This window comes from Chiloscyllium punctatum, chromosome 9 (genome assembly GCF_047496795.1).
Source record: "Chiloscyllium punctatum isolate Juve2018m chromosome 9, sChiPun1.3, whole genome shotgun sequence".
Classification (NCBI taxonomy): Eukaryota; Metazoa; Chordata; class Chondrichthyes; order Orectolobiformes; family Hemiscylliidae; genus Chiloscyllium; species Chiloscyllium punctatum.
Window position 1 is genome coordinate 55137536 of NC_092747.1, and position 23036 is coordinate 55160571.

General features: G+C 38.7%; 1 protein-coding gene across 2 annotated transcripts in view; it reads right to left on the reverse strand.

Moving 5' to 3' along the window:
* Positions 1–264: 264 nt before the first annotated feature.
* nck2a (NCK adaptor protein 2a) overlaps positions 265–23036 on the reverse strand; it is an 87003-nt gene continuing 64231 nt past the window's right edge. For both annotated transcript variants that reach the window (XM_072577569.1, XM_072577570.1), the window contains exons 3-4: positions 8740–9461; positions 265–1295 (exon numbers count right to left, since the gene is read on the reverse strand). In XM_072577569.1, the coding sequence (XP_072433670.1) occupies positions 1101–1295; positions 8740–9461 (917 nt within the window). In that variant the 3' untranslated portion in view covers positions 265–1100. The remainder of the gene's footprint in view (positions 1296–8739; positions 9462–23036) is intronic.

Sequence of the window (23036 nt, forward strand, 5' to 3'; positions counted from 1 at the left end):
ACAAAAATGCATATTGTGTGTGCAACTACACAACTGCATTATTAAAACAAGTGTTGTCATCATAAAATTGACATTAACTCATTTAACGATAACACTTTCATCTAGCTAACCAGCATTTTTCAGTACATAAAAGAGCACTCAATAAGTTCATGTTGTGTAAATATAGTGTGTAGAAAAATTAACAAATTACACGTTTAATGCCAGTAACCCCAAAATTATCAGTTTTATTAACCTCAATTATTAGTGTCAATGACCTGCTACATATTATGGTGAGAATTAAATATTTATTGTTTACTTGAAACAAGCATAAGGGCGCAAGAAACAAGCATGAGAGTGTCAGAGCTGTCTGCACAGGTAACATTGCCAAACATTCAACCTCACATTACGGACACCTGATTTCCATTGATCCAAAAAGTGTGTATTCTCCGTTAGCTGCAAATTACAGATCAAAATTTGCTATACTGTTATTTCTACAATTTTATCATGGCAGTCTACTAAATTAAGTGTTAGCAGTTCCATTAGTGTACTCTTTGCATAAAATTTTAAAAAAGTTTATATATCAGAATACAGTTTAGAGTACCTCTAGATTCTAGGAAATCTCCTCAACTACTTGGTAAGCAAAACTCTTACTGCCACATTTGTTATATCTACTTTTCTCTTAATTAGCTGTAGCTTCAGTGCATTTAAACTGTGCCCAATATCTTTGTCCAAAGGAAAATAATTAGTGAGTATTTTAACTGAAATAATTAACACTGCATTTTCAAGGACAAAATCCCCCAATCATCCATAACTTCTAGCTAATTAAATGTACATTGGGGAAGTTCTAGCCCAAGCGAGTGCTAAAGTGATCACTGAGAAAAAGGTTCAACCTAACCTTCAGAAGGCAATGCAAATGTAATAAAAGACAGACAGGCAAAAGAACAAAAATAACAAGACAAAATATAAAGGGGAAAAATAATTAAAGACACACAACAGAGCAACAAATCTGTAGAGAATCAAGAAATTATCAGGTTCCCTTAACAGTTTTGCTCTGCATTATTGTTCAGATCTAAGGCTTTTCTCCTCATCAAACCTGGCCATTTCCAGGTCTATAGCCTGCATCACTGCAAGGGTTTGATTAAATACAACTTCTCTCCATGTTCACTTGTGAAGATAGGTGCCTTTTTGTAGTGTTCTACCAATTCATCCATGGTGTTAAATCGACGTTGCCCAATACAGTACACTCCATCTACTAGTTGAACCTTGAAATGTTTGTTCTTCCCTGATGCTTTCAGTGATATTGAGAGGTCACTAGGCTGAAAGAAAAATAATTGACTATAAATATATTGATAATAGGAACAATCTTAAAATAGTTATTTCAGTAAAAAACTCCATTCATTGCATCACAGTTACACTATTAAAACCTGATAAATTCATGTACAATTACATAGAAATCTCTCTCAAGTGGAGATACAAAATGGACAGTACATTGCTTGTCCGTTATATGCAATATTCAGTTCCATCGCAGTTATTTACTCAATAGAAATTAATCTCCACTGCATGTACGATCAATAGTTATGTAACAATTACAAGCCAATTTAATAATTATAAACCCTTGGCATCAGTGCTAACCTATGCACCTTTTCAGAGCATGAGCTCTTAATAAAATTCTTTATTTGGCCCAGTACATTGTTAACTCAAAAGTTCAGATATCTCAAATTATTTTTGCATGTTTATAAATGTATACATTTGGGAAGCTGATCAAGCCAGGTTGTAACTGTCAGAGATATGTTTTGAAAGTCAAAATTCAGAAGTCAAGCAAATATTGTACATTGTACTTTAGAAATTGTAACTAAGAACACATTCAAGATATTGAATTGTATTGCTGAGAAAGACATTTTGTCAAAGCTTTTCACTAGTCAGGATAGCCCCAGAATACCAATGAAAATAATTTTTTGTACTGTCAATAGAATAGCACCCTGATTGTTTGGTGCGTGGAATCTAATTGGTACAGGCATTGCCATGTTAAACACACCAGTAGATAATGACTGATAATTCACTATCAAGCTTCATTTGAATTAGGCAGGTTGTCTATAATTGATCAAGGTATTGTCCTAAAGAATGAACCAGAGAATTATGGTCACTTATGTTAAGTTAAAACATTTGTAATATGACTAAATATTCTCTCAGCAAAGAACAGCATTCAGGTGTATCGATTTACATGGCTTCCATGAGTGCAAGTGCACCACATTGCGAGTCCAAGTGATATTTTAAATTGGTGGTCAACATAATTATTAGTTTACTCAGGATGATTTAGCAAATATTGTCCAATCTCAGCACCATATTTAATGTTGGACTCTGTTTTGACTTTTACAATCATGGGCTCATTAGGTGTGCTCAGTAACTTGCCTGTTATGAACAGTTGAAGGTAAGTTTAATATAATCTAGAAGTCTTGATGATATACATCTTACATAATTATCATCACACCAACAGTGAAATCCATATACCACATTACACATTTGTGATTCTTAGAACCTTACTGATTTGACAGCAACATCCTGCTAGTGATGAACATGACTCATATCGCTACTGCATAGTAGCGGAGTGAAAGAGCTCACTTCATTTGTTCTCCATGTTTTTGAGATACTTTCCTTTCTGGTGTAAGTTGAGGTCGACCAGGTGCTTTTCAGGATCAAAAGTGGCAGCCTTGGGCCTGAACTGTCTGACCAAAGTTTTGTTTTGCACATTGTGTCAATATTGATTAGCATGTCAAACAGGAAGAAGTACTTTCTGAATCTGAACTCCTTTAACATTGACTTTATCACCAAACACCAGCAAACAATGAAGATATTGAATACTTGAAAGTGTACTAGCTAGTCTAGTGCATGTATATTGCAGGATTTCAAATTACCTGTCCAGTGTTTTATGTACAGTGCAAATACCCAGCCATATTGAGGTCTCATGGTCAACTCAGTCTCTCACATCTGTGACCTCAGCAAAAGGATGGGAATAGTCATCCTTAATTGGTGTGACTAATACAAGAAAATGCATGCTTCCTTTGTGATGGGTCCAAATTCATGTTCATTGAATTTATTACCCAGTTTAAACGGAAAGCCTTGTTAAAAAGTGGGCTAGGTACAGGTTGCTCTGGACACACAAAAGTAGCGTCCCTTTGCATCCCATCTAATTGATGACAGATTTTGCACACAAACTGGCCAAATGGTTGGACCATTTGTTGCAATCGATTTTGAACAAGCTTTCTACATACATGGTGAAGAATTCTTTCGTCCTTCTGAAGACCATTTAGGACTTGCATATCAATAACAATGCTGTGTTCATGTGCTCATTTGACATTTCTAGCTATTCACCTAGGTAGATCTTGGGGAAACCATAGACATTTGCACTGCAGTACAATATCATGGTGATCTAGATCTGCTATCACTGTGTGAAGCAGTATTCATTGAAAACATGAACTCAGCAACTTGAGCAGTTGAGTTTATTTTAACACGACCATGTATACCCAAATAGATGTGGTTGGCATAGGATTCCCTTCAGGCTCAGCTCTTACAAACATCAATGTTTGTTTCCCTGAGGAACATCTCTGTGATGGAATAACACCTAACTTTCTTACCCTTGCATATTTCCAATGTATAATTAACTTCCAAGCTTTGTTTTAATTTATTGTCAGTCACCCTCTAGGACAAAGCAGGCTGGTTGACTGGCACCAAATCCACTTCTCCTATCACTGATGTTCAGTAGCAGCAGTGTGTAACATCTACAAAACACACTGCAGAAATTCACCAAGGCTCATTAGTCAGCACCCTTCAAACCCATGACTACTACTATCTAGAAGGCCAAGAGAAGACGACACATAGGAGTACTGCCACCTGAGAGTTCCCCTCCAATCATCGCACCATTCAGACTTGGAAATAGATTTCCATTGCTTCAATGTTGTTGGATGAAGAATCTGGAACTCCCTTTCTAACAGCATTATGGGTCTACCTACAGCAAATGTACTGAAGGGGCGCAAGAAGGCGGCTTACCAATACATTCTCAAGGGCATTGTTGCTGGCCCAGGCTAGTGAATGATTTAAAAAAACTACCAACTGGTGTATTCCATGTAAATTCGCAATCCACTTGCCAATCAATGAGTATTCTCTCCATTTACATTTGTTTCCTTGCAAATGCCCTGGTGACTGCAAGACAGAAAAGCCTCAACAAAACTTCTTTTTTCAGCAATATTCAGATTCTGAACCATAAGTTACTTTGAATGGTCATAATCTATCCATGCAAGTAGATATTTCCAGAGAAATCCATCATTTAAAATCCAGCTCAGAGGGAAATCCATGAATTTTCTTTCCCCAACAAAACTTGCTACTTTAAGAGCCTTTAAAGTGAAGTTTTGATTAAAAATCTCAATCTGGTGACAAAGGCTTGAATTTAATTCTAGTAACACAATCCATATAGCTTGACCGAGTCACAAAAAGGCGATCTTTTAACTTACATAGGCATTGCATAGTGTTCAAAAGAAGCATTCCTAAACAATTTTTACTTTCAAGTAATCCAAAGTTAAAAGTTTCAAATAATATTTGTACATGAAAGTTTATCCAAAAACATCAGAATTTACAAAAAAGAATTCCCTTGAAGAACAACTCAACTAGAAATGTGGTCCGGTCGGGGTTTACAAGTTAAAGAGGTATAATGTTGTCAAAAGGGAAACCTAAAGATTGAGAGGGTTTTAGAATTCAGCAAAGGGCAACTAATAAATAGACAAAAGAACAGAATATGACAGTAAACGTGCTAGACATATAAAAGCAGACTGTAAAAGCTTTAGGTATGTAGAAGAAAGAGAGATTCCAAAAATTAAGCATGGATCCCTCAAAGGCAGACAGGAAAAATTATAACTTTGCATTTGTCTTCACAGTAGAAAACACAACAGACAGTTTAAAAATAGTTAAGAAGCAAGGCTCTAGCGAGACTGAGGAACTTATGGTACTGGATAAATGGAACTAGATTTTCCAGTACTGAGGGTCTATATTTGAGGATTTTATAGAGTATTACAAAGTTGCTGGAAGCATTGATTCTGATCGTTTGGATCTTCTTCGAATTTCAAATAATATTAGTGAATTTCAAGGAAGGAAACACAACACTGCTATTCAACAAGAAACAAAGAAAACAAAGAACATTAGGCTAGCTAACCTGTTATCAGTAGTATGGAAGATAGTATAATTTATCATTAATGTGCATTTAGAAAACTACCATGTGATTAAGCAGAGTCAATATGGATTTAAGAAATACAAAATCTACTGTGGAGATCTTTCTTGAGTTGTTACCAGGACGTCAGATAATAGAGAGCCAGTTGATACAGCAGTGTATTTGGATTTTCAAAAAACATTAAGATGCCAAGTAAGTGCTCATTGTGTGCAAACTCAGGTACACAAATTGAGGGAAGGTTAGCAGTTTAATGTTTACAAGTGTGCTGACAATACAAAGTTATGTGGATAAATTAATTGGAGGACTCCAGATGACTGCAAAGGAACACTTTTAGAAAGAACATGGAAAATAATGCAGAAAGGTGTGGAGTTATTTACTTTGATAGAAAATATTTCCTTAATCAAATCGTTAGAAAGATTTTTTGTCCATATCCAAGCTTTCTTCACTACGAATGACAGAAAGGCTTAATATCATCATAGCGGGATTTTTGTGGAAAGTGTAGCAGTTTATGTAATCGAGGGATAAAAGGAAAGTGAATTTCAGGTGGAAGATAAGCCACAATCCTATTCAATGGAGGGGGAAGCTTATTTCAATTTCTAAATCTTATGCTTGTGTGGAAATTGTTGGCAACAAGTACAAAATGCAATTAAGGAAGAGACATAGAACAGTCATTATTGATGTTCTAATGATTTTATAGAGTTAAGCTGTTTAGCAGACTGGGAAAATGTAAGAAATAGGAGAATGAGTACATTCTCCTATTTGTAAGATCACAACTGATCTTTCTATATCTACAGAATTCTTCCGCATTCTTCCCATATCCATAAAAAAAAATAGAAATCCAACCATTTCAGAAAGGAACATCTTGTTCATACTCAACCACTGAGCCTCCAAAATCTTCTGGGGCAAAGCATTCCAAATATTCACACTGAGTGAAGAAATTCTTCCTCATCCAAATCTGAAATGGCCAGCGCCCTTATTGTGAAACTTTGTCCTCTAGTTTTAGACCTTGCCAGCCAGGAGAAACATAGTTCCTGCATCAACCTTGTTGATCCTGCAAGAATTGTGCATGTTTTAATGAGACCATCTCACATTCTTCTAAGCTCCACCGAGAAAAGGCATAGTCTACTTAACCGTCCCTTGTAGGAAAATTCCTTCATCCCCGAAATTAGGTGAGTGAACTTTCACTGCACTCCCACTATAGCAAGTACACCTTTCCATAGGAAAGTAGACCGAAATTGCATGTGGTCTGAGCAAGGTTCTATATAATTGCAATAAGAAATCTTCACCCACATTCTCAAATCCTTTTGGAATAAAGGTCAACATACCATTGGACTTTATTGTTGCTGTGCCTGCAATTTAATGTTAAGTGACTTGAGAACACAGACATCCAAGTAATTCAGTGATGTTCCCAGCACATTTCCTAGTCTCTCACCATTAAAAAACATTTTCTGTTTCTTCTTCCAGTTGATAAACTGGTACAGAATGAGGTTTTATTGTCACCACTAATGAAAGCAAATATGCAATCAAAAAATTAAAACTTCCTATTAACTTGAAAAGGAAACATCTGCATTTGTTAGGTATTATTAAGGATATATTGTGAATGCTGCTCCTTAGTCAAACCGTGGGATTTCCAAAATCTAAATTTATGCTCTCAATCTATTAGCTCTTCCCTGAAATCCAGTAGCAAAAGTTTATTACACATAAAAGAAAGGAGGAAGCAAAGAGCAACAAACAGATTTGTCAAATGCACAAAGCAGTATTTGCAAAACAGTTAACGGAGTTCAGTTCCAAATGGGCTTAAATTTATTTAGGTACTGAAATAGTAAATTAATTATTTTAAAGCAGCTGCTTCCAAGTCAGAATTAATTAGATCTATAGGTACAAATAACAGATGTAATCTCAAAAGCATAGGTACACGTACATGTGTTTTGCTATCTGTGGTGCCTACTTAAACTACAAGACCTTAAAGGTAGCCTGAAAAGCCTCAGCATAATAAAGAACAAAGCAAAGGAACAACAGCAATAATGGACCTCAAATCTTCTACAGTGAACGCAAAGAGGAGAGGGGTGAATTGTTGTGACTCTCAGATTCAAGCTCTGAGTAAATCTGGAATAGCAAATCTCATTTATTTCTGCAAAATTGCAAAATTGTAACTTTTTTGATGGGGAATATTTATTGCGGCTAAGACAAAGTGCAGGGGTATGGTACTAATTAAATAACTCTTTCAAATAGCTTCTAAAAGAACGGACTGAGTGTGCTCCTTCCGTGATGCTGTATCACATCAAGAAACTGGGAAAAGGCTTAAGTGTTAATTTAAGTTTTCATGGCAACAAGTGGAAAAGGACATTAAAAAAAATGGAGGAGAAGGTAGAGCCAATATTTGCTTAAAAAATGAATAAAAGGAAGTTACTGACAAAAGCAACACAACGTGATTTCTTATGAAGGTGTAAACATTTTATTCCCTGGACAGCGTTCCTTAAGGCAAAACTCAACATTGTTTTTTCTGGGAGAAAAACATTTTAAGTAAGCAATACGGTAAAATACATATTTTTAAAAAACCATGCTACATTTTAGTGAGGGGAAGTAAAATAGTACTGGAACTTGCATACAAACTGTTACACAGTGCCATCTCTTGGCAGATACTGGCTGAATAATAACTTTTAAAAGCATACAAAGTTTTAAATTTAAAATAAAGGAATTATATCAGGAAAGGGATCCGTATTCACACTGCAAGTGCAGTTTTGGTATATGATTCATTTGTGAGCAGTTCAAATAACTAAAGTATGAAGATCATGCAAGTAATAGTGTAAGTCCGATGGGATGAAGCCAAGACAATACAGGAAAAAGTGAAATCTGGGTTTATCACGCAAATCTACAACAAACCACGAACACATTTCATGGAAGTCGGAAATGACCACCCCATGCCTTATTATATTAATATACCTAATAGCCACTTCTAGAAGATATTTCTGTATGTGCACTTAGGATTTGATCATTGCAAAAATCTGAGTTAATGATACTTAATGGGTACATACATAGAAAACCCATAAATTCCAATTACATAGCTTTCAATGTTTGAGGAGTTATAATAGGACAGTAATAAAATATGGAATGTCAATGTAAAATTGGAACAATGTCAAAGGGAACTCATTTTGTATCTGCAAAAATGATAGCTTAAACATTACCAATCAACAAGTATTAAAAGAAAGTTTATGCAAAGGATAATTTCAAAACTAGACAATTAAATTTGTTAAAATAGTACAATTTATGAATTGATTTTTTTTTAGCCAAACTGACAATCACCAAAAAGACAGAGCAGAGTGTTTAGTAAAATACTATATTTGACACTGACTTTTTTTGAATGAATAAACAGTAGTGATTCGCACAAGTAATTTTAGTATCCATTTATTATCTATAAATGTCTTCACTTATATGCATTTCCCATTAATCATCTCAGTTTCAATATACTATTAAGTTATTCTTTTGCAATGGTAAAAGCTATGCCAAAATTTTACACTGCTGACTAGGTGCGATATGTTACTTACCGATGATTCACTATCTCGGACAAGAAAGTCACCATCAATTCCTCTTTCATTGAGAACCATTTCAGCCTGGTGTCTTGTTACACTACCATAGTACCACCCTTTTCCAGCAAACTTTCCTGTTGAAGATGGGCCAGTATAGCTTATTTGAGGTGCATGTGAACTGCTCACAGCAGGTCCGTCATTTAAGATAACTACATAGTTTTTCGGAACAAGGCCAATTTGCCCTTTAGAATTTTGACACTTCCACCATTCTGGATCATTCTCTGGTTTCTCAATGACATCCATAATTTCTCCCTTTTCAAAATTTAGTTCTTCCTCTGTGACAGAGCTGAATGGGTAAAGAGTCTGCACAATATGGAGGATTTTTGTAGTTTGCCCATTACTCACTGCTGCTCCAAGTCTGGAATTGAAGAAGCTAGGTGAATCTGCAGTTGCTTCGTCAACTTCTTCCACCACATAATTAGATGGAAACCAACCAACCTGTCCATTGTAGCCGCCTCTCCACCAACCATCACTACATTTTTCCATAACAGTAACACGTGACCCCTTCACAAGAGACAGCTCATCATCTCTCTCTGCCACGTATGCAAACTTAACATATGCTGGAATATTTAAGTCGTATATACGGTCAGAACTTCCACCATTTGATGAGAATTCTGCATCTGTACTTGGTGTAGGGGAAGCATCTCTTGCACAGGTTTTCCTTTTTGTTTTACCCAGACCTATGTAAAAATAGAAGGGGATAAAAAAAATAAAACTGCAACATGTAACAATGTGGTAAACAATATTCAAAGAGCAATGTAAAATTAAGTATTTTAAGAAAAGTCAAATCATATGTTTAACAGAAAAAAAGGTGAGAAGCTGGCAGTCAGTGAATTCTCAGAAACTTCACACATACCCAAGTACTGAAAATTACTATTACAGTTGAAAGGACTACAATGTTAAAAAGTCCAGTCACTACCGAATACTGCTTACATTGCTTCCACAGTCTTTCTTAATTTTAATTTTTGGTTTAGGTTCCTCTTTGGTTTTCAGGTGTTCAATGAAAATACAATTGTAGTTCTTCATTCGTATGCAGTAATTCAACAATTTTACTTTTGTTCATTCATGGGACGTGGTGGCTGGCCCAGCCCTAGTTACCTTCAAGGTGGTGATGGTGAGCTGCCTTTGTGAACCGCTGCAGTCTGTGTGCTGAAGGTATACCTGCATGTTGCTAGGGAGGGAATTCCAGGATTTTCATTGAGTGACACAGAAGAAATGGTGATTTATTTCCAAGTTGGATTGGTGAGTGGCTTGGAGGGGAACTTAAGTGGTGGTGGCGTCCTCATGTACCTGTTGCTCCTGCCCGTCTAGATGCAAGTGGGAAAATGTTTAGAAGGTACCATTTAAGAAGCCTTGGTGAATTTCCACAGTTCTTCTTTTGGATGGTACACATTGCTGCTACTCAGTGTCGATGGTGAAGGGAATGGATGTTGTGGATGTGGCGCCATTAAGCAGTACATCTGCAAACATCCAATCCATCGACCATCAACACTTATAAAAACTTCCTACGACATGCTTAAGAATGCATTTAATTTCAGGGTCTGAGCATTAAACAATGCTTTACTAAAATGCTAATTGTATTAAAGATTTATTTTCAAGTATTCCTTAAAAGGACATTTCCTTCTAACAAAGCATCTGGCAAACTACGTTTCTTCCTGCCCTAGTCACAAAAATTACTTTCTTTACATAGCTCTGATAAGTGGATTATCACACAACTACAATGCAATAAATGTTCTTGCAAGAATTAATCCAAAAATCCCCTGTATTGACTTGGTTAGATTTATTATGTTAGAGGACCAATTCAATCAGCCAACTAATTTACTTCAGATTGTACAATAATATGCATAAAATGTAGAACAATGAAATATATAGACGATTCTAGATCTCAAGATCAAATATTGGAAATATGACTTCTCTTCTTAACCCAAACTATGGATCAAATTATATTAGTTTTAGAACTGATAATCTGTAAAGTATATGCTTAAGAGCAAAAGGACAGCATAAAATAAAGCAGTTTACAAACAAAATTCTTCCTTACAGAGAAGAGATGCCGAGGTTAGGCATGTCAGTAAAAAAATCTTTTTTCGGAAATGTTCTATAATTTAAACAATGGCTTTATGTTCCTAAACACCATTGTTGTGGGGAAGAACACCTGTCTTGAAGTCAGAATCGGGGTTCAATGACAGTGTTTATTACACAAGAAAATATTGGAGCTCCAGGAAGAGAAAGACACCACCAACACAGTAGTCAGCTGCGAGTCTTCTCTCGACCCGGAACACATGTCAAGAAACTCTTATACATCTTGTGATACAATAGGTCAGTGATGAGATTACTGTCTTTCTAATATGGTTCGTTATGGCAATCATTGCAGAATTGTTGATAGTTTCGATACAGTCTTTGTCAGTTCCAGCGCAGCCTTTGTTAATTTCTGTGTGGTTGTTGTCAGTTTAAGTTTAGACATTGTCAGTTTCAATGTCTGCATGGAAATCCATTGCTGTAGTAATGGGTACTAACTGCTCTTCCTGAGAAGGATGATTACTGCTGCCCTGGCTATTAGCATTTCATATTGAGTCTGTGTCAAGCTGTTAGCATTTCTGTAAGAGGTGTTGGCTGGACCCAGACACTTCGGCAGGCAAGGTTTGTTACTCATGAGTATTCTCTTCCCCCACCCGCCTTAAACGAATCAACTGGGTTGACAGTGCATTGAGCTGGCATTCTAGTGGCCTCAGGCAGTATCTGTATCTGCTCTGCTGTTTCTCTCCATATTGTGATCTGGCAGCCATCTTATGAGTCAAGTTAGCCAACTGCTGGCTCAGCGGCCGTCTTGTGTGACTGTGTGCCTAGTGTCACACTGCCCTGTGCCATCCCTCTCTTCACCAGCAAAACCATCACCATCTCTCATTCCTGTGGTACAACCAAAAACAATAAGTACTCAAAAGATCACCCAGACTGGCAAATGACACTTCTCTCTCCAGCAACTTGGAATGTGACTGGTCATATAGTCTTTCAGCCCTGATGGTTGATGTGTTAAGTAACTTATCCACATTGTCGTCCTTAAATCAAGATTTTCCTAGTTTCCCCCACTACTTTTGTTCTGAATGACAACAGCATCATTCCCCAAATAAGTCACCAACCATGTGTACTGAATACGATACCTAAATAGAATGGGAAAGAGGCCTTATGAGGTGTCCTGAACCCACAATGCATTGTACTGCAAGTTTTTAGTTACCAGTCACAGAAGCATTCAATGTTTTAGAATACTATTTGAAAATATCCTGGTGTTAACAACATAAAACAGAATGGAAGATATAGGAAATATTCCTCAGACCACCTAGAAATATCAGAAAGAACTCACAAAGTTAAAATAAAAAACAGTTATCATAGCTTAAGAGGTAATTGTGAAGTTTGAGAATTTCATTAAAACAAAATGCCACTTCAGCACGCAAACTTTCTCAAAGTACTGTACTTAATTATGCCAGTTAACATTGTTGTTCTGCACATTAGTTCACTGCAAACCAACGCTTTTGTGATTATGGCTGTTAGTTTGTAATACAACAGCATAAAAAGGCTGCTGTTGTTGCTTCTGATACAATCATCGGAAACAGCTATAAATATCTTTGAATACATTCCAAAAGGAAACTGGCACAAATTCAATTATTTGATGGAGCTGGGAGAAAGGTCAAAAATCAAAATTAAAAACAATAAACTAATTTGTTTTGCACACAAAGAATGAACAACGTTTGTGACTTACCTTTCATTATTAAATGACAACATTAGTTTCCATCACTGGGATCTATAGAATTTACTACACATGACATCAAGAACATGAAAAACACTAAGATACTGTGAGCTGAGAATTTAAATGTGTAATGAAATTGTGCAAGTTTTGATCATGGTCTTCAGCTTCAATGTTGTGTTCTTGCTCTTTCACATCTTTTTTATCTTATCTAATTTCATGTTACTCATAACTACTCAAGACACTTACACTATTACCTCACATTTTCACTGTACTTTAAATACAAAAACGTTAATCCATATTAATGCTATTTTTAAAATATGTAACAGGAAAAGGATAACAAAATGAAAATAACAATGTACGCAAGTGCAAATTACTTCAAAAGTATGTTTGTGCAAAGGACATACATTTTGTGTTCTAAAAGATTAGTTGACATCTTCACTTTCTTCCAGTCGTCTAGGTCAGGCATAGCACATCTTTAAATCCCTACAACCTCCTCAATCCTCATGTATGAACCCTCAACTGCACAAGTGATTATTTTAAAACTCACAGTGGCCATTCTTTCTGCAAAAGTAACATGGATTGGCACTAAACTGTCCAAGTATGGAAAGTTGAAGCTGCTGAAAATCCAAGTGGGAATGCCAACCACATTTTATAAAGAACTGTTATACACAGTGAAGCAGCATTTTTGGTCCAATAATCTCGTCCAGGATTCAAACACAGATCCTAAAACTTAACTGGTCAGCCTCTGAGATTTACAGTTGTTGACCTCAATTTTTAAATCAATTTGGTCCCTTGAATTTTTCCAGTTGACTGCTACAACATCTCTCCAATTGTAGTATTGAATCTATGCATTTTTTTGGTACATTTATTCACAAATGGTACTAATAACCTTCACGATACTCACGTACTGCTAACAGCAAGAAGCATATAAAAATTTACCCGCCAGTGTGAAACTATCTGTGTCGAAACATTCTGGTTTAGTTATAGCGTCATAGAGAAGTACAGCACGGAAACAGACCCTTCGGTCCAACCCGTCCATGCCGACCAAATATCCCAACCCAATCTAGTCCCACATTGTCAGCACCTGACCCACATCCCTCCAAACACTTCCTGTTCATATACCCATATCCAGATGCCTTTTAAACGTTGCAATTGTACTAACCTCCACCACTTCCCCGGCAGCTCATTCCATATAAGTACCACCCTCTACATGAAAAAGTTACCCCTCTCTTTTATATCTTTCCCTTCTCACCTGAAACCTATGCCCGCTAGATCTGGACTGCCCCACCCAAGGAAAAGACTTGGTATATTTATCTTATCCATGCGACTCATGATTTTATGAACCTCAGCCTCAGACGGTTCTCTCCCTGTGACTCAACTCCTCCAACCCTGGCAACATCTTTGTAAATCTTTTCTGAACCCTTTCAAGTTTCACAACATCTTTCCAATAGGAAGGAGACCAAAATTGCACGCAATATTCCATAAGTGGCCTCACCAATGTCCTGTACAGCCGCAACATGACCTCCCAACTCCTATACTCAATACTCTGGCCAATAAAGGAAAGCATATCAAACACCTTCTTCACTATCCTATCTACCTGCGACTCCACTTTCAAGGAACGATAAACCTGCACGCCAAGGTCTCTTTATTCAGCAACACTATCTAAGACCTTACCATTAAGTGTATAAGTCCTGCTAAGATTTGCTTTCCTAAAATGAAGCACCTTGCTTTTATCCAAATTAAACTCCATCTGCCACTTCTCAGCTGATCAAGATCCCTTTGTAACCTGAGGTAACTTTCTTCGCTGTCCACAACACCTCCAATTTTGGTGTCATTTGCAAACTTACTAACTATACCTCTAATGCTCACATCCAAATCATTTATGTAAACAATGAAAAGTAGTGGACCCAGCACCCATCCTTGTGGCACATCACTGGTACAGGCTTCCAGTCTGAAAGTCAACCCTCCCCTACCACCCTCTGTCTTCTACCTTTGAGCCAGTTCTGTATCCAAATAGCTAGTTCTCCCTGAGATCTAACCCTGCTAACCCGTCTCCTGTGGGGAAACCTTGTCGAACCCCTTACTGAAGTCCATATAGATCACATCGACCACTTCGCCCTCATCAATCCTCTTTGTTACTTCTTCAAAAAGCTCAATCAAGTTTGTAAGACATGATTTCCCATGCACAAAGCCATATTGACTATCCCTAATCAGTCCTTGCCTTTCCAAATCCATGCATGTTCTGTCCCTCAGGATTCCCTCCACAACTTGCTCACCACCGAGGTCAGGCTCACTGGTCTATAGTTCCCTGGCTTGTCCTTACCATTTTTCTTAAACCGTGGCACCATGTTAGCCAACCTCCAGTCTTCTGGCACCTCACCTGTGACTATTGATGATACAAATATCTCAGCAAGAGGCCCCGCAATCACTTCCCTAGCTTCCCACCGAGTTCGAGGTTACACCTGATCAGGTCATAGAGATGTACAGCATCGAAACAGACCCTTTAGTCCAACCCGCCCATGCCGACCAGATATCCCAACCCAATCTAGTCCCACCTGCCAGCACCCGGCCCATATCCCTCCAAACCCTTCCTATTCATATACCCATCCAAATGCCTCTTAAATGTTGCAATTGTACCAGCCTCCACCACATCCTCTGGCAGCTCATTCCATACACATACCACCCTCTGCGTGAAAAAGCTGCCCCGTAGGTCTCTTTTATATTTTTCCCCTCTCACCCTAAACCTATGCCCTCTAGTTCTGGACTCCTGACCCCAGGGAAAAGACTTTGCCTACTTATCCTATCCATGCCCCTCATAATTTTGTAAACCTCTATAAGGTCACCCCCCTCAGCTTCCGACGCTCTAGGGACCTGGGGATTTATCCACTTTTATGCGTTTCAAGACATCCAGCACTTCCTCCCGTATAATATGGACATTTTTCAAGATGTCACCATCTATTTCCCTACAGCCTATATCTTCCATGCCCTTTTCCACAGTAAATACTAATGCAAAATCTTCGTATAATATCTCTCCCATCTCCTGCAACTCCACACAAAGGCTGCCTTGCTGTTCTTTGAGGGGCCCTATTTTCTCCCTAGTTATCCTTTTGTCCTTAATGTATTTGTAAAAATCCTTTGGATTCTCCTTAACTCGATTTACCAAAGCTATCTCTTGTTCTCTTTTTGCCCTCCTGATTTCCCTCTTAATTGTACTCCTACTGCCTTTATACTCTTCTCAGGATTCACTCGATCTATCCTGTCTATACCTGGCATATGCTTCCTTCTTTTTCTTAACCAAACCCTCAACTTCTTTAGTCATCAGCATTCGCTACACCTACCAGCCTTTTTTTTTCACCCTAACAGTAGTATACTGTCTCTTGACTCTCGTTATCTCATATCTGAAGGCTTCCCATTTTCCAGTTATCCCTTTATCTGTGAACATCTGTCCTTAATCAGCTTTTGGCCTTTCTCCAATTTTGAACTTCAACTTTTAGATCTGGTCTATCCTTCTCCATCACTGTTTTAAAACTAATAGAATTATGGTCGCTGGACCCAAAGTGCTCCCCTTCTGACACCTCAGTCACCTGCCCTGCCTTATTTCCCAAGAGTAGGTACATCCACGTGAAGAAAAAAATAATCAGTAGTGGAAGACTTCCTTGCTCTGGTGAAGCAAAAAGAAAACATGCATTGCTAGCAGTTGTGTACAGCCCACAAAGAAAATGAATACTTCATATTTCATTCTGAGTGAATGAAAGCAACGAAGCAACAAGAGTATAAAAACCAACACACTGTAACAGAGGCTATGACATTAGGGTCACAACTTTTAGATTAGATTAGATTACTTGCAGTGTGGAAACAGGCCCTTCAGCCCAATAAATCCACACCAACCTGCCAAACGCAGACCCATTCCCCTACATTTACGCCTGCCCCTAACACTACGGACAATTTAGCATGGCCAATTCACCTAACCTGCACGTTTTTGGACTGTGGGAGGAAACCGGAGAACCTGGAGGAAACCCACGCAGACATGGGGAGAATGTACAAACTCCACATAGTCAGTCGCCTGAGGCGGGAATTGAACCCGGGTCTCTGGCACTATGAGGCAGTAGTGCTAACCACTGTGCCACCCATAACTTTCTGTGGTTATAGTTTAATTTCCTGACAGGGGAACAATTTTAGTACACATCTAGCTGTGTTGATTACAAAAAATTTGCATCCATTTTAATATCTATTTTAAAATCTTCCCGTTCATAATGTATCTTTCACGTCTTGATAAGCAAATTTATTTTTCAGTTAATGGCAAATGCACAGTACACCTCTAAATATCAGAGAAGGGCAGGGTTCCATATTTCAATTGTCATTGAAAGAACATCTGAGTCCATTTTATTTGACAAAGTCATAATATGTTGCAAATACAATTATTCTAGATTGATTTCAAAGCACAAATGTCAATCTGAGATTTCAGTTTTATAAAACCCTAATTACCACGCAAAGAGATTAGATCGGATTCTTGGAGAGGGGTTTGAAAGATTATATTAACCAATACAATTAAACTTACTTAGAAAATCACACACGCAATTTCAAACTTCATCGTTAACACCTATTAAAAACTTTGCCCCTTGGATGGGATAATTAATGATTCTTTATATCTTAAGTTTAACTAACTTGGTGAACTCCAGCAAATTGATCTGAACAAGAACTCAATACAGACATAATAAACTGAGTAATTAAAAAATTTAGTGATCATTTGATAAAATGTCTCTGTCAAGAATTATTATACTGAGGGGCATGCAATACACTAAAGTCACAACATATTTTTGTGCGCGAAGATAGAGGTGAGGATTTTTAAACTATTATGCTTAATTCAAAATCAAATCAGATAGAAAATGGCAATCTTGATCAGTACAGTATGAAGTGGATATTTGGAATGATTGTTAAAATTTGTTTGCTCAAAATAACTTCAGATGAAACATGTTTGTAAATGTTGTTAGTGAGAATTTAATCTATCACCAGTTGCAGAGGTATTGGAGTGCAAATGTCTGCAGACAGAATAAATTCAACCGTAGCAATTTATAGAGATGTACAGCTCGGTCCAACTTGTTTCCAAATACATTCTTATGCTGCCACTACAAAAATAGGTGATCCAGCAGAACATATTCATGTCAACTATGCCACTCTTGTGGTAGCGACCAAATCAGCAGGCAATATCAATTCACAAACTGGCTATACACCAGCACCCATAGAGATGACTCCTGGAGCAGGAATATCCCTCGATATATCACTTCTGGAACAGACCTGAAGTCCAAACAGGTTCCTGTTGTACATCCAGAGCACCCTTGGTCAAACAATTTAAAGCATCAATTTGCTAATTTTTTCCTTGCAAAGACCAAAGTAATATTTAGTTTCCCTTATCCATTTCATAAAGCCACAGAGTGCAAGTGTTGATTGTACTTAATTCTTACATTGATTGGTTCAGCATTCAAGAAGCTCTTTGTTGTCTATTGTACTGTTGGGGAACTTCAGTATTAAATTTTGCATTCTCAGTTAAATTATGTTCTTGTACCACACCCAAAAAATAAATTATTTCTTTACCTATAATCACATCTTAGAGAAAGTTCAATCACACACTCCTACTAAATGTTTAATTATTCAGACTACATACCTAACAAATGTCTGAATGCAGTCCAGATAAACCCCAAGATTGCTTTCTAGTTACTGTACCAGCAGAACAAAAAGGAATTAAATAAACATTCACAGAAACTAGTATTCCATGAATGACCAGAAAGATATTCCATTACAAAGACAGCAAGGCCACTAATAGATTACTTAGATTAGATTACTTACAGTGTGGAAACAGGCCCTTCGGCCCAACAAGTCTACACCGACCCTCCGAACAGCAACCCACCCAGACCCATTCCCCTACATTTACCCCCTTCACCTAACACTATGGGCAATTTAGCATGGCTAATTCACCTAACCTGCACATTTTTGGACTGTGGGAGGAAACCCACGCAGACACGGGGAGAATGTGCAAACTCCACACAGACAGTTGTCTGAGGCGGGAAACGAACCCAGGTCTCTGGCGCTGTGAGGCAGCAGTGCTAACCACGTGCCACCATGCCGCCCATAATAGTTAATAGAATGATGTGAAGATCAAAGACTGACACTAATTTAATTTCTCAATGGATATAGGAATGCAATTTTTGCAACGGTCATGAAATCATGCAGTACAGAAGAGGCCCTTTGAAACATTGAGTCTGTACCACCAAAAATACACTACTAGAGTCATAGAGTCACAGGGATGTCCAGCATGGAAACAGACCCTTCGGTCCAACCCGTCCATGCCGACCAGATATCCCAACCCAATCTAGTCCCACCTGCCAGCACCCGGCCCATATCCCTCCAAACCCATCCTATTCATGTACCCATCCAAATGCTTCTTAAATGTTGCAATTATACCATCCTCCACCACATCCTCTGGAAGCTCATTCCATACACGTACCACCCTCTGCGTGAAAAAGTTACCCCTTAGGTCTCTCTTATATCTTTTCCCTCTCACCCTAAACTTATGTCCTCTAGTTCCAGACTCCCCGACCCCAAGGAAAAAACTTTGTCTATTTAACCTATTCATGCTCCTCATAATTTTGTAAATCTCTATTAGGTCACCCCTCAGCCTCCGACACTTCAGGGAAAACAGGCCCAGCCTGTTCAGCCTCTCCCTGTAGCTCAGATCCTCCAATCTTGGCAACATCCTTGTAAATCTTTTCTGAACCCTTTCAAGTTTCACAACATCTTTTCCATAGGAAGGAGACCAAAATTGCATGTAATATTCCAACAGTGGCCTAACCAATGTCTAGTACAGCTGCAACATGACCTCCCAACTCCTGCACTCAATACTCTGACCAATAAAGGAAAGCATACCAAATGCCTTCTTCACTATCCTATCCACCTGCGACTCCACTTTCAAGGAGCTATGAACCTGCACTCCAAGGTCCCTTTGTTCAGCAACACTCCCTAGGACCTGACCATTAAGTGTCTAAGTCCTGCTAAGATTTGCTTTCCCAAAATGCAGCACCTCGCATTTATCTGAATTAAACTCCATCTGCCACTTCTCAGACCATTGGCCCATCTGGTTCAATGTAATCTGAGGTAACCCTCTTCACTATCCACTACACCTCCAATTTTGGTGTCATCTGCAACTTTACTAACTGCACCTCTTATGCTCACATCCAAATAATTTATGTAAATGACAAAAAGTAGAGGACCCAGCACCGATCCTTGTGGCACTCCACTGGTCACTGGCCTCCAGTCTGAAAAACAACCCTCCACCACCACCCTCTGTCTTCTACCTTTGAGCCAGTTCTGTATCCAAATGGCTAGTTCTCCCTGTATTCCATGAGATCCAACCTTGCTAATCAGTCTCCCATGGGGAACCTTGTCGAAGGCCTTACTGAAGTCCACATAGATCACATCTACTGATCTGCCCTCAATATTCTTTGTTACTTCTTCAAAAAACTCAAATCAAGTTTGTGAGACATGATTTCCCATGCACAAATCCATATTGACTATCCCGAATCAGTCCTTGCCTTTCCAAATACATGTACATCCTGTCCCTCAGGATCCCCTCCAACACCTTGCCCACCATCGAGGTCAGGCTCACTGGTCTGTAGTTCCCTGGCTTGTCCTTACCACCCTTAAACAGTGGCACCACGTTTGCCAACCTCCAGTCTTCCAGCACCTCACCTGTGACTATCAATGATACAAATATCTCAGCAAGAGGCCCAGCAATCACTTCTCTAGCTTTCCACAGAGTTCTCGGGTACACCTGATCAGGTCCTGGGGATTTATCCATCTTTAAACGTTTCAAGACATCCAGCACTTCCTCCTCTGTAATCTGGACATTTTGCAAGATGTCACCATCTATTTCCCTACAGTCTATATCTTCCATATCCTTTTCCACAGTAAATACTGATGCGAAATATTCATTTAGTATCTCCCCCATTTTCTGTGGCTCCACACAAAGGCCGCCTTGCTGATCTTTGAGGGGCCCTATTCTCTCCCTAGTTACCCTTTTGTCCTTAATATATTTGTAAAATCCCTTTGGATTCTCCTTAGTACTATTTGCCAAAGCTATCTCATGTCCCCGTTTTGCCCTCCTGACTACTCCTACTGCCTTCATACTCTTCTAAGGATTCACTCGATCTATCCGGTCTATACCTTACATATGCTTCCTTCTTTTTCTTAACCAAACTCTCAATTTCTTTAGTCATCCGGCATTCCCTATAGTTACCAGCCTTCCCTTTCACCCTGACAGGAATATACTTTCCCTGAATTTTTGTTATCTTATTTCCGAAGGCTTCCCATTTTCCAGCCGTCCCTTTACCTGCGAACATCTGCCTCCAATCAGCTTTCGAAAGTTCTAACCATACTGATTCCACTTTCCCACACTAGGCCCATAGCCTTGAATGTTATGACAGTGTTCATGTAAGTACTTTTTAAAGTTTGAGAGTTTTTCACCTCAACTATCCTCTCAGGTAGTGCATTACAGATTCCCACTACACTCTGGGTGAAAAAATTTCTCCTGAAATTCCATCTAAATCGCCTGCCTTAAACTTTAAAGTTATGCTCTCTTGTTATCATCTCTTTGGCTAAAGGGAACAGCTATTTTCTATTCACTCTGTCCTCGAACATCAATCTTATGCACCTCTATCAGGTTCGGCTTCAACATTATCTGCTCCAAAGAAAATAACCCGAGCCCATCCACTCTTTCTTCATTGCTAAAGTGCTCCTGGTGATTCTCCTTTGCACCCCATCCATTGCAATCGCATCCCTCCTGTAGTACAGAGGAATACATACAGTAGTCCAGCTGTGACATAACAGAAGTTCTATACAACTCCAACGCAAGTTCCCTGCTCTTATAATGCATGCCATAATTGATAAAGGCAAGCATCCTGAATGCTTACTTAACTGGCCTAAGGTGTTATTTGGGTTGAATTCAGAAATAAGAAAGGGATGATCACCTTATTGGGATTGTATTATAGACTCCCTAACAGTCAGCAGGAAATTGAAAAACAAATTTTTAAGGAGATTTCGGTTATTTCTAAGAATAATAGGCTGGTTACGGTAGTGGATTTTAACTTTCCAAATACAGACTGGTACTGCCATAGTGTTAAGGGTTTTAATGGAGAGGAATTTCTTAAGTGTACAAGAGAGTTTTCTGATTCAGTATGTGGATGTACCTACTAGAGAAGGTGTAAACTTGCCCTACTCTTGGGAAATAAAGCAGGGCAAGTGACTGAGGTGTCAGTGGGGGAGCACTTTGTGGCCAGCGACCATAATTCTATTAGTTTCAAAACAGTGATGGAAAAGGATATTCCTGTTTGGGTGAAAGGAAAGGCTGGTAGGTTTAGGGAATGCTGGATGAGAAATTGAGGTTGTGGTTAAGAAAAAGGAAGCAAGCATATATTAGGTACAGCCAGCAGTGATCAAGTGAATCCTAAGAGTATAAAGGCAGTAGGAGTATATTTAAGAGGGAAATCAGGAGGGCAAAAAGAAGACATGAGAGCGTTTTGGCAAATAGAACTAAGGGGAATCCAAAGGGATTTTATAAATAAAGGGCAAAAGGGTAATTAGGGATACAATAGGGCCCAAAATTGCCTGATGAAGGGCTATTGCCCAAAACATCGATTCCCCTGCTCCTTGGATGCTGTCTGACCTGCTGTGCTTTTCCAGCACCAAACTCTTGACAGAATAGGGCCTCGCAAAGATCAGCAAGGCAGCCTTTGTGTGGAGCCGCAGGAGACGGGGGAGATACTAAATGAGTAATTTGCAACAGTGTTTACTGTGGAGAAAGACATGGAAGATATAGAACGTGGGGAAATAGATGGTGACATCTTGAAAAATGTTCAGTTAACTGAGGAGGTGGTGACAGATGTCATGAAATGCTTAAGTGGAAAAATCCCCAGGACCGGATCAGGTGTACCCTAGAACTCTGAGAAATGAGGGGAATGATTGCTGGGCCCCTTGCTGAGATATTTGTATCAGCGACGGTGACAGGTGAGGTGCCAAAATACTGGAGGTCAGCAAACTTAAGAAAGGTGGTAAGAAAAAGCTAGGGAACTATCGACTAATGAGCCTGACATCGATGGTGGGCAAGTTGTTGGAGGAAATCCTGAGTGACCGGATTTACATGTATTTGGAAAGGCAAGGACTGATTAGGGATAGTCAGCATGATTGTGCATGTCTCATGAACTTAATTGAGTTATTTGAAGTAACAAAGAGGATTTATGAGGATAGAGGCGTGGACGTGGTCTATATGGACTTCACTAAGCATTCGACAAAGTTCCTTATGGTAGTCTGGTTAGCAAGTTTAGATCTCATGGAATACAGGGAGAACTAGCCATTTGGATGCAGAACCGGTTCGAAGGTAGAAGACAGAGGGTGGTGGTGGAGAGTTACTTTTCAGAGCAGGACTTACACACTTTCTGGTAAACTACGGGGAGTGTTGCTGAACAAA